The sequence below is a fragment of the Salvelinus namaycush genome, chromosome 5 (assembly GCF_016432855.1).
Source record: "Salvelinus namaycush isolate Seneca chromosome 5, SaNama_1.0, whole genome shotgun sequence".
Classification (NCBI taxonomy): domain Eukaryota; kingdom Metazoa; phylum Chordata; class Actinopteri; order Salmoniformes; family Salmonidae; genus Salvelinus; species Salvelinus namaycush.
The window spans coordinates 28286280-28301199 of NC_052311.1; the positions used below are offsets into that span (position 1 = coordinate 28286280).

The 14920-nt window shown below is 44.3% G+C and overlaps 1 protein-coding gene across 1 annotated transcript in view; it reads right to left on the bottom strand.

Moving 5' to 3' along the window:
* The window catches only part of LOC120047004 (dystrophin-related protein 2-like), a 138971-nt gene that overhangs the window by 8959 nt on the left and 115092 nt on the right, over window positions 1-14920 (bottom strand). The window contains exons 19-20 of the mRNA XM_038992552.1: window positions 9250-9386; window positions 8887-8952 (exon numbers count right to left, since the gene is read on the bottom strand). Coding sequence (XP_038848480.1) covers window positions 8887-8952; window positions 9250-9386 — 203 coding nt within the window. The remainder of the gene's footprint in view (window positions 1-8886; window positions 8953-9249; window positions 9387-14920) is intronic.

Genomic DNA, 14920 nt, shown 5'->3' on the forward strand with positions numbered 1-14920 from the left:
GTGTGTGTGTGTGTGTGTGTGTGTGTGTGTGTGTGTGTGTGTGTGTGTGTGTGTGTGTTGTGAGTGTGAAACTGTGAAAATGAGACTGTGTGTATGTACGTGCGCATGTGTGTATTCCGTGTGAGAGCTGTAGACTTGGCTCCTGTCCTCAGGACAGTCATGAAGATGAGGGAATTTGTGAGTGAGTCAATTCCTATAAGAGTCCTATGTGGAGCGTTCTCTCTCGCTCCCTCCCTCGCTTCCCCCGGCCATCTCTCTCCCTCCACTTGCCTCTCCCTCAACCCCTCCCTCTCTCCATCCCTCTCTCAGAACTGGAGTCTGTACTGATGATGAAAGGAGAGCTATCCACTGGCTCCTCGGTGCTTGTGTGGGGCACGCCAGAAAATCTGTCCCTTAAGAGACAACCAAAACATCAAATACCCACAATCCTCCTCTGGGACACAATATTATTAACCTGGATTAACATGAACACCCCCTCATTTGACTGAATGGACAGACAAACACTCTTCTATGAGGACAGCCTCCGGGTCCTTTAATAAAGCTGTATGGCAGTTCTGACAGTTCTGATATTAATGAGATTTTTCATTACTTTGTGACGGGACAATGATGGGGGGGGGTAAATATATATATATATATATATAGTCCCTCATTTGATGTGTTTTTGAAGAGTGAGGGGGAGAGAGAGCTAGAGAGAGTATGAGAGAGAGAGAGCGTGAGAGAGTGTGAGAGAGAGCGTGCGTGAGAGAGAGAGAGAGAGAGAGAGAGAGAGAGAGAGAGAGAGAGAGAGAGAGAACTTTAATGATTCTAATTGTCAGAAGACTAATACAGTGTTCGGAAAGTATTCAGACCCCTTGACTTTTTCCACATTTTGTTACATTACAGCCTTATTCTAAAATGTATTAAACAGTTTTTATCCCTCATCAATCTACACACAATACCCCATAGTGGAGCGGCAGGTAGCCTAGTGGTTAGAGCATTGGGCCAGTAACCGAAAAGTTGCTAGATCGAATCCCCGAGGTGACAAGGCAGTTAACCCGCTGTTCGGAGGCCATCATTGTAAATAAGAATTTGTTCTTAACTGACTTGTCTGGTTAAATAAGACAAATAATGACAAAGCAAAAACAGGTTTTTAGAAATTTTTGCAAATGTATTACAAAACACCCCCCTGAAATATCACATTTACATAAGTATTCAGACCCTTTACTCAGTACTTTGTTGAAGCACCTTTGGCAGTGATTACAGCCTTGAGTCTTCTTGAGTATGACGCTACAAGCATGACACACCTGTATTTGTGGAGTTTCTCCCATTCTTCTCTACAGATTCTCTCAAGCTCTGTCAGGTTGGATGGAGAGCGTCGCTACACAGCTATTTTCAGATTTCTCCAGAGATGTTCGATTGGGTTCGAATCCGGGCTCTGCAGGGCCACTCAAGGACAATCAGAGACTTGTCCTGAAGCTACTACTGCGTTGTCTTGGCTATGTGCTTAGGGTCGTTATCCTGTTGGAAGGTGAACCTTCACTCCAGTCTGAGGTCCTGAGCGCTCTGGAGCAGGTTTTTATCTCGCTGTACTTTGCTCCGTTCATCTTTCCCTCGATCCTGACTAGTCTCCCAGTCCCTGCCGCTGAAAAACATCCCACAGCATGATGCTGCCACCACCATGCTTCACCATAGGGATGGTGCCAGGTTTCCTCCAGATGTGATGCTTGACATTCAGGCCAAATTGTTCAATCTTGGCTTCATCAGACTAGAGAATCTTGTTTCTCTTGGTCTGAGAGTCCTTTAGGAGCCATTTGCTAGAATGATGGAGGCCACTGTGTTCTTGGGGACCTTCAATGCTGCAGACATTTTTTGGTACCCTTCACCAGATCTGTGCCTCGACACAATCCTGTCTCTGAGCTCTACAGACAATTCCTTTGACATCATGTCTTGTTTTTTTCTCTGACATGCACTGTCAACTGTGGGACATTATATAGACAGGTGTGTGCCTTTCCAAATCATATCCAATCACAAATGGACTCCAATCAAGTTGTTGAAACATCTCAAGGATGATCTATGGAAGCAAGATGCACCGGAGCTCAATTTCGATTCTCATAGCAAAGGGTCTGAATACTTATGTAAATAAGGTATATCAGTTTTTTCTATAAATCTGTTTTTCTTTGTTATTATGAGGTCTTGTGTGTAGATTGATGGGGATTTTTTTTAAATCCATTGTAAGATTGAGGTTTTAACATAACAAAATGTGGAAAAAGTAAAAGGATCTGAACATTTTCCAAATGCACTGCAAATGTGAGAGGACTTGGGAACAGAAGCATATCATTTCAGTCAATAGAAATAATGGATATGAATGACTAGGAGAGAAGAAAGAGAGTGAATACAATGACTAAACAAAATGTGTGAGAGAGACTGAAAGGGAAGTTCAGAGAGAGAGAGGATCAATACTGAGGAGCACTCTCACACACACAAGAAGGTGATCTGTGCCCTGTGGTATTCTCTCTCTCTCTCTCTCTCTCTCTCTCTCTCCCCCCCCCCCCCCCCCCACACACACACACACAGAAAACATACTGTACACACAGAGTGCAGTGATCTATCCCCTGCTCTGCTCTGCTATTGGTATGACTGCCCTGGGTGAGGGACTGCTCTGCCATGCCCTGGCTGTGCCCTCTCTGTAACCCTGTCAGACAGATGCTGATCTGCCCTGGCATCCACCAGGTGCCCAATGGACCCAGTGCCCTGTCACAATGCTCCACCATGCCACCAGGCATCCACAGTCAGGTGACCCCTGCTCACCCCAGACCAAACATACTGCACCCTTTTCAATGTGTGTGTGTGTGTGTGTGTGTGTGTGTGTGTGTGTGTGTGTGTGTGTGTGTGTGTGTGTGTGTGTGTGTGTGTGTGTGTGTGTGTGTGTGTGTGTGTGTGTGTGTGTGTGTGTGTGTGTGTGTGTGTTGTGAGTGTGAAACTGTGAGAATGAGACTGTGTGTATGTACGTGCGCATGTGTGTATTCCGTGTGAGAGCTGTAGACTTGGCTCCTGTCCTCAGGACAGTCATGAAGATGAGGGAATTTGTGAGTGAGTCAATTCCTATAAGAGTCCTATGTGGAGCGTTCTCTCTCGCTCCCTCCCTCGCTTCCCCCGGCCATCTCTCTCCCTCCACTTGCCTCTCCCTCAACCCCTCCCTCTCTCCATCCCTCTCTCAGAACTGGAGTCTGTACTGATGATGAAAGGAGAGCTATCCACTGGCTCCTCGGTGCTTGTGTGGGGCACGCCAGAAAATCTGTCCCTTAAGAGACAACCAAAACATCAAATACCCACAATCCTCCTCTGGGACACAATATTATTAACCTGGATTAACATGAACACCCCCTCATTTGACTGAATGGACAGACAAACACTCTTCTATGAGGACAGCCTCCGGGTCCTTTAATAAAGCTGTATGGCAGTTCTGACAGTTCTGATATTAATGAGATTTTTCATTACTTTGTGACGGGACAATGATGGGGGGGGTAAATATATATATATATATATATAGTCCCTCATTTGATGTGTTTTTGAAGAGTGAGGGGGAGAGAGAGCTAGAGAGAGTATGAGAGAGAGAGAGCGTGAGAGAGTGTGAGAGAGAGCGTGCGTGAGAGAGAGAGAGAGAGAGAGAGAGAGAGAGAGAGAGAGAGAGAGAGAGAGAGAGAGAACTTTAATGATTCTAATTGTCAGAAGACTAATACAGTGTTCGGAAAGTATTCAGACCCCTTGACTTTTTCCACATTTTGTTACATTACAGCCTTATTCTAAAATGTATTAAACAGTTTTTATCCCTCATCAATCTACACACAATACCCCATAGTGGAGCGGCAGGTAGCCTAGTGGTTAGAGCATTGGGCCAGTAACCGAAAAGTTGCTAGATCGAATCCCCGAGGTGACAAGGCAGTTAACCCGCTGTTCGGAGGCCATCATTGTAAATAAGAATTTGTTCTTAACTGACTTGTCTGGTTAAATAAGACAAATAATGACAAAGCAAAAACAGGTTTTTAGAAATTTTTGCAAATGTATTACAAAACACCCCCCTGAAATATCACATTTACATAAGTATTCAGACCCTTTACTCAGTACTTTGTTGAAGCACCTTTGGCAGTGATTACAGCCTTGAGTCTTCTTGAGTATGACGCTACAAGCATGACACACCTGTATTTGTGGAGTTTCTCCCATTCTTCTCTACAGATTCTCTCAAGCTCTGTCAGGTTGGATGGAGAGCGTCGCTACACAGCTATTTTCAGATTTCTCCAGAGATGTTCGATTGGGTTCGAATCCGGGCTCTGCAGGGCCACTCAAGGACAATCAGAGACTTGTCCTGAAGCTACTACTGCGTTGTCTTGGCTATGTGCTTAGGGTCGTTATCCTGTTGGAAGGTGAACCTTCACTCCAGTCTGAGGTCCTGAGCGCTCTGGAGCAGGTTTTTATCTCGCTGTACTTTGCTCCGTTCATCTTTCCCTCGATCCTGACTAGTCTCCCAGTCCCTGCCGCTGAAAAACATCCCACAGCATGATGCTGCCACCACCATGCTTCACCATAGGGATGGTGCCAGGTTTCCTCCAGATGTGATGCTTGACATTCAGGCCAAATTGTTCAATCTTGGCTTCATCAGACTAGAGAATCTTGTTTCTCTTGGTCTGAGAGTCCTTTAGGAGCCATTTGCTAGAATGATGGAGGCCACTGTGTTCTTGGGGACCTTCAATGCTGCAGACATTTTTTGGTACCCTTCACCAGATCTGTGCCTCGACACAATCCTGTCTCTGAGCTCTACAGACAATTCCTTTGACATCATGTCTTGTTTTTTTCTCTGACATGCACTGTCAACTGTGGGACATTATATAGACAGGTGTGTGCCTTTCCAAATCATATCCAATCACAAATGGACTCCAATCAAGTTGTTGAAACATCTCAAGGATGATCTATGGAAGCAAGATGCACCGGAGCTCAATTTCGATTCTCATAGCAAAGGGTCTGAATACTTATGTAAATAAGGTATATCAGTTTTTTCTATAAATCTGTTTTTCTTTGTTATTATGAGGTCTTGTGTGTAGATTGATGGGGATTTTTTTTAAATCCATTGTAAGATTGAGGTTTTAACATAACAAAATGTGGAAAAAGTAAAAGGATCTGAACATTTTCCAAATGCACTGCAAATGTGAGAGGACTTGGGAACAGAAGCATATCATTTCAGTCAATAGAAATAATGGATATGAATGACTAGGAGAGAAGAAAGAGAGTGAATACAATGACTAAACAAAATGTGTGAGAGAGACTGAAAGGGAAGTTCAGAGAGAGAGAGGATCAATACTGAGGAGCACTCTCACACACACAAGAAGGTGATCTGTGCCCTGTGGTATTCTCTCTCTCTCTCTCTCTCTCTCTCTCTCTCTCTCTCTCTCTCTCTCTCTCTCTCTCTCTCTCTCTCTCTCTCTCTCTCTCTCTTCCCCCCCCCCCCCCCCCCCCCACACACACACACAGAAAACATACTGTACACACAGAGTGCAGTGATCTATCCCCTGCTCTGCTCTGCTATTGGTATGACTGCCCTGGGTGAGGGACTGTTCTGCCATGCCCTGGCTGTGCCCTCTCTGTAACCCTGTCAGACAGATGCTGATCTGCCCTGGCATCCACCAGGTGCCCAATGGACCCAGTGCCCTGTCACAATGCTCCACCATGCCACCAGGCATCCACAGTCAGGTGACCCCTGCTCACCCCAGACCAAACATACTGCACCCTTTTCAATGTGTGTGTGTGTGTGTGTGTGTGTGTGTGTGTGTGTGTGTGTGTGTGTGTGTGTGTGTGTGTGTGTGTGTGTGTGTGTGTGTGTGTGTGTGTGTGTGTGTGTGTGTGTGTGTGTGTGTGTGTGTGTGTGTGTGTTGTGAGTGTGAAACTGTGAGAATGAGACTGTGTGTATGTACGTGCGCATGTGTGTATTCCGTGTGAGAGCTGTAGACTTGGCTCCTGTCCTCAGGACAGTCATGAAGATGAGGGAATTTGTGAGTGAGTCAATTCCTATAAGAGTCCTATGTGGAGCGTTCTCTCTCGCTCCCTCCCTCGCTTCCCCCGGCCATCTCTCTCCCTCCACTTGCCTCTCCCTCAACCCCTCCCTCTCTCCATCCCTCTCTCAGAACTGGAGTCTGTACTGATGATGAAAGGAGAGCTATCCACTGGCTCCTCGGTGCTTGTGTGGGGCACGCCAGAAAATCTGTCCCTTAAGAGACAACCAAAACATCAAATACCCACAATCCTCCTCTGGGACACAATATTATTAACCTGGATTAACATGAACACCCCCTCATTTGACTGAATGGACAGACAAACACTCTTCTATGAGGACAGCCTCCGGGTCCTTTAATAAAGCTGTATGGCAGTTCTGACAGTTCTGATATTAATGAGATTTTTCATTACTTTGTGACGGGACAATGATGGGGGGGGTAAATATATATATATATATATATATAGTCCCTCATTTGATGTGTTTTTGAAGAGTGAGGGGGAGAGAGAGCTAGAGAGAGTATGAGAGAGAGAGAGAGTGAGAGAGTGTGAGAGAGAGCGTGCGTGAGAGAGAGAGAGAGAGAGAGAGAGAGAGAGAGAGAGAGAGAGAGAGAGAGAGAGAGAGAGAACTTTAATGATTCTAATTGTCAGAAGACTAATACAGTGTTCGGAAAGTATTCAGACCCCTTGACTTTTTCCACATTTTGTTACATTACAGCCTTATTCTAAAATGTATTAAACAGTTTTTATCCCTCATCAATCTACACACAATACCCCATAGTGGAGCGGCAGGTAGCCTAGTGGTTAGAGCATTGGGCCAGTAACCGAAAAGTTGCTAGATCGAATCCCCGAGGTGACAAGGCAGTTAACCCGCTGTTCGGAGGCCATCATTGTAAATAAGAATTTGTTCTTAACTGACTTGTCTGGTTAAATAAGACAAATAATGACAAAGCAAAAACAGGTTTTTAGAAATTTTTGCAAATGTATTACAAAACACCCCCCTGAAATATCACATTTACATAAGTATTCAGACCCTTTACTCAGTACTTTGTTGAAGCACCTTTGGCAGTGATTACAGCCTTGAGTCTTCTTGAGTATGACGCTACAAGCATGACACACCTGTATTTGTGGAGTTTCTCCCATTCTTCTCTACAGATTCTCTCAAGCTCTGTCAGGTTGGATGGAGAGCGTCGCTACACAGCTATTTTCAGATTTCTCCAGAGATGTTCGATTGGGTTCGAATCCGGGCTCTGCAGGGCCACTCAAGGACAATCAGAGACTTGTCCTGAAGCTACTACTGCGTTGTCTTGGCTATGTGCTTAGGGTCGTTATCCTGTTGGAAGGTGAACCTTCACTCCAGTCTGAGGTCCTGAGCGCTCTGGAGCAGGTTTTTATCTCGCTGTACTTTGCTCCGTTCATCTTTCCCTCGATCCTGACTAGTCTCCCAGTCCCTGCCGCTGAAAAACATCCCACAGCATGATGCTGCCACCACCATGCTTCACCATAGGGATGGTGCCAGGTTTCCTCCAGATGTGATGCTTGACATTCAGGCCAAATTGTTCAATCTTGGCTTCATCAGACTAGAGAATCTTGTTTCTCTTGGTCTGAGAGTCCTTTAGGAGCCATTTGCTAGAATGATGGAGGCCACTGTGTTCTTGGGGACCTTCAATGCTGCAGACATTTTTTGGTACCCTTCACCAGATCTGTGCCTCGACACAATCCTGTCTCTGAGCTCTACAGACAATTCCTTTGACATCATGTCTTGTTTTTTTCTCTGACATGCACTGTCAACTGTGGGACATTATATAGACAGGTGTGTGCCTTTCCAAATCATATCCAATCACAAATGGACTCCAATCAAGTTGTTGAAACATCTCAAGGATGATCTATGGAAGCAAGATGCACCGGAGCTCAATTTCGATTCTCATAGCAAAGGGTCTGAATACTTATGTAAATAAGGTATATCAGTTTTTTCTATAAATCTGTTTTTCTTTGTTATTATGAGGTCTTGTGTGTAGATTGATGGGGATTTTTTTTAAATCCATTGTAAGATTGAGGTTTTAACATAACAAAATGTGGAAAAAGTAAAAGGATCTGAACATTTTCCAAATGCACTGCAAATGTGAGAGGACTTGGGAACAGAAGCATATCATTTCAGTCAATAGAAATAATGGATATGAATGACTAGGAGAGAAGAAAGAGAGTGAATACAATGACTAAACAAAATGTGTGAGAGAGACTGAAAGGGAAGTTCAGAGAGAGAGAGGATCAATACTGAGGAGCACTCTCACACACACAAGAAGGTGATCTGTGCCCTGTGGTATTCTCTCTCTCTCTCTCTCTCTCTCTCTCTCTCTCTCTCTCTCTCTCTCTCTCTCTCTCTCTCTCTCTCTCTTCCCCCCCCCCCCCCCCCCCCCCCACACACACACACAGAAAACATACTGTACACACAGAGTGCAGTGATCTATCCCCTGCTCTGCTCTGCTATTGGTATGACTGCCCTGGGTGAGGGACTGTTCTGCCATGCCCTGGCTGTGCCCTCTCTGTAACCCTGTCAGACAGATGCTGATCTGCCCTGGCATCCACCAGGTGCCCAATGGACCCAGTGCCCTGTCACAATGCTCCACCATGCCACCAGGCATCCACAGTCAGGTGACCCCTGCTCACCCCAGACCAAACATACTGCACCCTTTTCAATGTGTGTGTGTGTGTGTGTGTGTGTGTGTGTGTGTGTGTGTGTGTGTGTGTGTGTGTGTGTGTGTGTGTGTGTGTGTGTGTGTGTGTGTGTGTGTGTGTGTGTGTGTGTGTGTGTGTGTGTGTGTGTGTGTGTGTGTGTGTGTGTGTGTGTGCGTGCGTATAACACCCGACCTGCTAGCGAAGTGCTCGATTCTGCTGTGTGTGTCTGCATGGGGTAGCTTGGGAGAGGAGCACGGCCTGGTAAAACACAGAAAAACATAATTAATACCTCTACTACTGGTACTTCGTGGTGTCTACTTCTTAAAAACGTATTGAATCCCACTCATGTACAACCAACCACATCAAAACAGAAGTGCTCCCTTCCCCTCAACATCATAGATTATTGCCAACAAAGCTTACATCGTAACATTATTGGAAAATGTATTGCTGTCATATACTGTATATAAGCAGTCTCCCTCTCTTTGTCAAATCATGTTTCCTGTCTTCTCTGTGCCAGTCTGTCTAGCCATCTGTGTCTATAGGGGTATGACTCACGTCTCAGAGTTCTCGGCCTCCAGCACCGACTGGACAGGCAGGTAGCCCCGCTGAGGGTGCTTGCTAAAGTACTGCTTCGACCGGAACTTGTTCTTCAGCGTTTTGGCAAAGTCCCGCATCTTTTCTCCTGAGGTGGTCTGCCACATGATTTAGATGAGGGGACCGGAATGGAGGAGAGGAGAATGGTAGTGGGAGGACAAGAAGACAAAGTGCAGCACTTTAGAATTCTTTACACTACACACGCACGCAAGCACACACACGCACACACACCCGCACACACACGCACACACACGCACGCGCGCACGCAAGAGAGAGAGAGCGAGCCTTGTCTTGAACTAAACTTTCTTTCCTGCTGCTAGTCCAGTTGTCCTGCCCCCCTCTATCTCCGTCTGACCTCACTGGACTACAGTCTTACAGTCTTGTACCCACCCCCACTCCATCATAGAACCCAGCACCATAGGAGTCAGAGCACTGAAGAAAAAAAACTCCAGCCTAGCTCCACTTAAAGCTTCCCCTGGTTGAAATACTGCCCTGGGAGAAATCATTTGACACATAGCTCCCTGTCATATCCCACAGCCACGCATTGATTAGAGCTGAAATAGTGAGCTAGTGTGACATCCACACTCTCTTAAAGGGGCAACCAGCGATTGCTAAATCCATATTTGGACTTTTAAATTAATGAAATATACACATTGATTCTTGAAGAATCTAACTTAAAAATGCCTCTTGGGCTTAGTTCAACTGTCGTAACCCCATCAGAACCTGAAATATAAGCTTGTTTTAGTCCATTGCTTGTAAACAATGCAATTCTTAACAAACACTGTATGGGAGAGTGGGGTATGTTGAGCCAATTTTTACATTCCGCATTACTATGTCAAGGGAAATATAAACTCAGCAAAAAAAGAAATGTCCCTTTTTCAGGACCCTGTCTTTCAAAGATAATTCGTAAAAATACAAATAACTTCACAGATCTTCATTGTAAAGGGTTTTAACACTGTTTCCCATGCTTGTTCAATGAACCATGAACAATTAATGAACATGCACCTGTGGAACGGTCGTTAAAACACTAACAGCTTACAGACGGTAGACAATTAAGGTCACAGTTATGAAAACTTAGGACACTAAAGAGGCCTTTCTACGGACTCTGAAAAACACCAAAGAAAGATGCCCAGGGTCCCTGCTCATCTGCGTGAACGTGCCTTAGGCATGCTGCAAGGAGGCATGAGGACTGCAGATGTGGCCAGGGAAATAAATTGCAATGTCCGTACTGTGAGACAGCGCTACAGGGAGACAGGACGGACAACTGATCATCCTCACAGTTGCAGACCACGTGTAACAACACCTGCACAGGATTGGTACATCCGAACATCACACCTGCGGGACAGGTACAGGATGGCAACAACTGCCCGAGTTACACCAGGAATGCACAATCCCTCCATCAGTGCTCAGATTGTCCGCAATAGGTTGAGAGAGGCTGGACTGAGGGCTTGTAGGCCTGTTGTAAGGCAGGTCCTCACCAGACATCACGTCGCCTATGGGCACAAACCCACCGTTGCTGGACCAGACAGGCAAAAGTGCACTTCACTGACGAGTCACGGTTTTGTCTCACCAGGGGTGATGGTCGGATTCGCGTTTATCGTTGAAGGAATGAGCGTTACACCGAGGCCTGTACTCTGGAGCGTGATCGATTTGGAGGTGGAGGGTCCGTCATGGTCTGGGGCGGTGTGTCACAGCATCATCGGACTGAGCTTGTTGCCATTGCAGGCAATCTCAACGCTGTGCGTTACAGGGAAGACATCCTCCTCCCTCATGTGGTACCCTTCTTGCAGGCTCATCCTGACATGACCCTCCAGCATGACAATGCCACCAGCCATACTGCTTGTTCTGTGTGTGATTTCCTGCAAGACAGGAATGTCAGTGTTCTGCCATGGCCAGCAAAGAGCCCGGATCTCAATCCCATTGAGCACGTCTGGGACCTGTTGGATCAGAGGGTGAGGGCTAGGGCCATTCCCCCCAGAAATGTCCAGGAACTTGTAGGTGCCTTGGTGGAAGAGTGGGGTATCATCTCAAAGCAAGAACTGGCAAATCTGGTACAGTCCATGAGGAGGAGAAGCACTGCAGTACTTAATGCAGCTGGTGGCCACACCAGATACTGACTGTTACTTTTGATTTTGACCCCCCCATTGTTCAGGGACACATTATTCAATTTCTGTCTGTCACATGTCTATGGAACTTGTTCAGTTTATGTCTCAGTTGTTGAATCTTGTTATGTTCATACAAACATTTACACATGTTAAGTTTGCTGAAAATTAAACCAGTTGACAGTGAGAGGACATTTTTTTGCTGAGTTTAGTATTCTTTCAAACAAAGATCCCTGCATATATTTCAGGATGTTGTGTATCCCTCGAAATAATCAGAATTCATGTAAACATAACAGATTGGAAAGCATATCTTGTCCAAAAAAATGTATGCCGTGGGTGACGGTGTCCTGTGACAGCGGGTGACGGTGTCCTGTGACAGTGGGTGACGGCGTCCTGTGACAGTGGGTGATAGTGCTGGTAGGTAAAGTTTAATTCATGGAATGGGGGTGTGGTGTATTGTATATCTTAAATGTATGCCTACATTCAGATATAAAGCTCTCTGTTCAATATCACTTACCCTTCTATTTCTTGACCAGTTGTCTGGGACGGGGATGTTGTTTTCGATGTACCAATTCGTAGGCATTTGAGGCTACTAAGGCCATGAAACTGGTCCTCAAGATTCTTCATATGTTTAGCAAGCTCAGACATCATGTCATCAGATAAGACCTTGTGTGCCTCTGCTACTCTATCATTCCCTCTCTCAAGAACATCAAGGGGGGCTAGACCCCTGCTTGTTTTACGTTTGTATACATACAGTGCCTTGTAAAAGTATTCATCCCCCTTGATGTTTTTCCTATTTTGTTGCATTACAACCTGTAGTTTAAATAGATTTTAATTTGGATTTCATGTAATGGACATACACAAAATAGTCCAAATTGGTGAAGTGAAATGTAAAAAATGACTTGTTTCAAAAAATGTAAAACGGAAAAGTGGTGCGTGCATATGTATTCACCCCCTTTGCTATGAAGCCCCTAAAAAAGATGGTGCAACCAATTACCTTCAGAAGTCACAGAATTAGTTAGATTGCACACAGGTGGACTTTATTTAAGTGTCACATGATCTCAGTATATATACACCTGTTCTGAAAGGCCCCACAGTCTGCAACACCACTCTGCAAGGGGCACCACAAAGCAAGAGGCACCATGAAGACCAATGAGCTCTCCAAACAGGTCAGGGACAAAGTTTTGGAGAAGTACAGATCAGGGTTGAGTTATAAAAAAATATCAGAAACTTTGAACATCCCCCGGAGCGCAATTAAATCCATTATTAAAAAATGGAAAGAATATGGTACCATAACAAACCTGCCAAGAGAGGGCCACCCACCAAAACTCATGGACAAGGCAAGGAGGGCATTAATCAAAGAGGCAACAAAGAGACCAAAGATAACCCTGAAGGAGCTGCAAAGCTCCACAGTGGAGAGTATCTGTCCATAGGACCACTTTAAGCCGTACACGCCACAGAGCTGGCCTTTACAGAAGAGTGGCCAGAAAAAAGCCATGCTTAAGGAAAAAATAAGTAATCACACCAAAAAGCATGTGGGAGACTCCCCAAACATATGGAAGAAGGTATTCTGGTCAGATGAGACAAAAATGTTGCTTTTTGGCCATAAAGGAAAGCGCTATGTCTGGCGCAAACCCAGCACCTCTTATCACCCCAAGAACACCATCCCCACAGTGAAGCATGGTGGTGGCAGCGTCATGCTGTGAGGATGTTTTTAATCGGCAGGGACCGGGAAACGTGTCAGAATTGAAGGAATGATGGATGGTGCTAAATACAGGGAAATTCTCGAGGGAAACCTGTTTCAGTCTTCCAGAGATTTGAGACTAGGACAGAGGTTCACCTTCCAGCAGGATAATGCCCCTAAGCATACTGCTAAAGCAACACTCGAGTGGTTTAAGGGGAAACATTTAAATGTCTTGGAATGGCCTAGTCAAAGCCCAGACCTCAATCCAATTGAGAATCTGTGGTATGACTTAAAGATCGCTGTACAGCAGCGGAACCCCTCCAACAAAAAGGAGCTGGAGCAGTTTTGCCTTGAAGAATGGGCAAAAATCCCAGTGGCTCGATGTGCCAAGCTTATAGAGACATACCCCAAGAGACTTGCAGCTGTAACTGCAGCAAAAGGTGGCTCTACAAAGTATTGACTTTGGGGTGTGAATAGTTATGCACACTCAAGTTTTCTATTTTTTTGTCTTATTTCTTGTTTGTTTCACAATAAAACATATTTTGCATCTTTAAAGTGGTAGGCATGTTGTGCAAATCAAATGATACAAACCCCCCAAAAAATATATTTTAATTCCAGTTTGTAAGACAACAAAATAGGAAAAATGCCAAGGGGGGTGAATACTTTCGCAAGCCACTGTAGGGCATGATGATGTCTGCTCTGTAACAATACAAATTCAGTATCTTGAGTTCATATGCACGACACATTGCAAAAATACTGTTCATATTATGCATAGTGGCCATTGGCTCAACTTAACTCAACTCAACTCAAAACATTTTGACTATATTAGCCACACAGCTACAAGGATGCACTTTCATGATAGGTTTAAGACCTCATATTGTATCTTTGGAGACCCCAACTAATGTATAAAACAATCTTAAAATGATCTACTTTGGTTTAGATACAAACATCATGAAACCTATAATCCAATAAATTCATTAGAGACTTTTTGAAAATATTTTTTATTTTTTCCTAACATCCATGTGGTTTCAACCTTCAGACTCCATAAAAGGATGACTTCTCCCTAAATATTTGGTCATATAATTAACTTTATGTATGGTCTCCTAGAAAAAGGGGTGGCTCAATTTACCCCACACTCCCCTACAATCATATCAGATGCCAATGTGGATATAGGCCTAACCTGTAAATCCATTCCTTTGTTGCACACGGTTTATCATCAACATGTTCAATTTGTTGAATAATGAGTGTGAATAGGCATATCATATAGGATTAGTCTATACTTTTTAAATAAATTAGTTAACAAGCAAAAGATACAATTCATGTAGGAATTCATAGGTCTACACATTTTATTGACAAAGTATAAGCTTCATTAAGGTTTTTGAAATCATTCATTTCCAGACAATTAATTTTACAATATTCTGGGGGTCAGAATATTCAAAAACAGAAAAGCATTAGATTAAATTAAATAATTTAAATATGATATACTTGAATTAGTCATATTCTTGTTTTGAATGTGACTTGACAAACTGAATAAAACGCTTGAATATGAAACCGACTCATACTCATACACAGAGAAGGTTTCCTTCAGGTTTCTGCTTAGTTTTTGCTGCTATTAGGAAGTAAAATACTCAAAGAAGGGATTGAGTCCATTTGGATGTAATTCCTTACTCCTTATAACACACGCACGCACGCACGCACGCACGCACGCACGCACGCACGCACGCACACACGCACACACATACACACACACACACACACACACACACACACACACACACACACACATATATATATATATATATATATACACACATACATACACACACACACACACAACAATCTATTA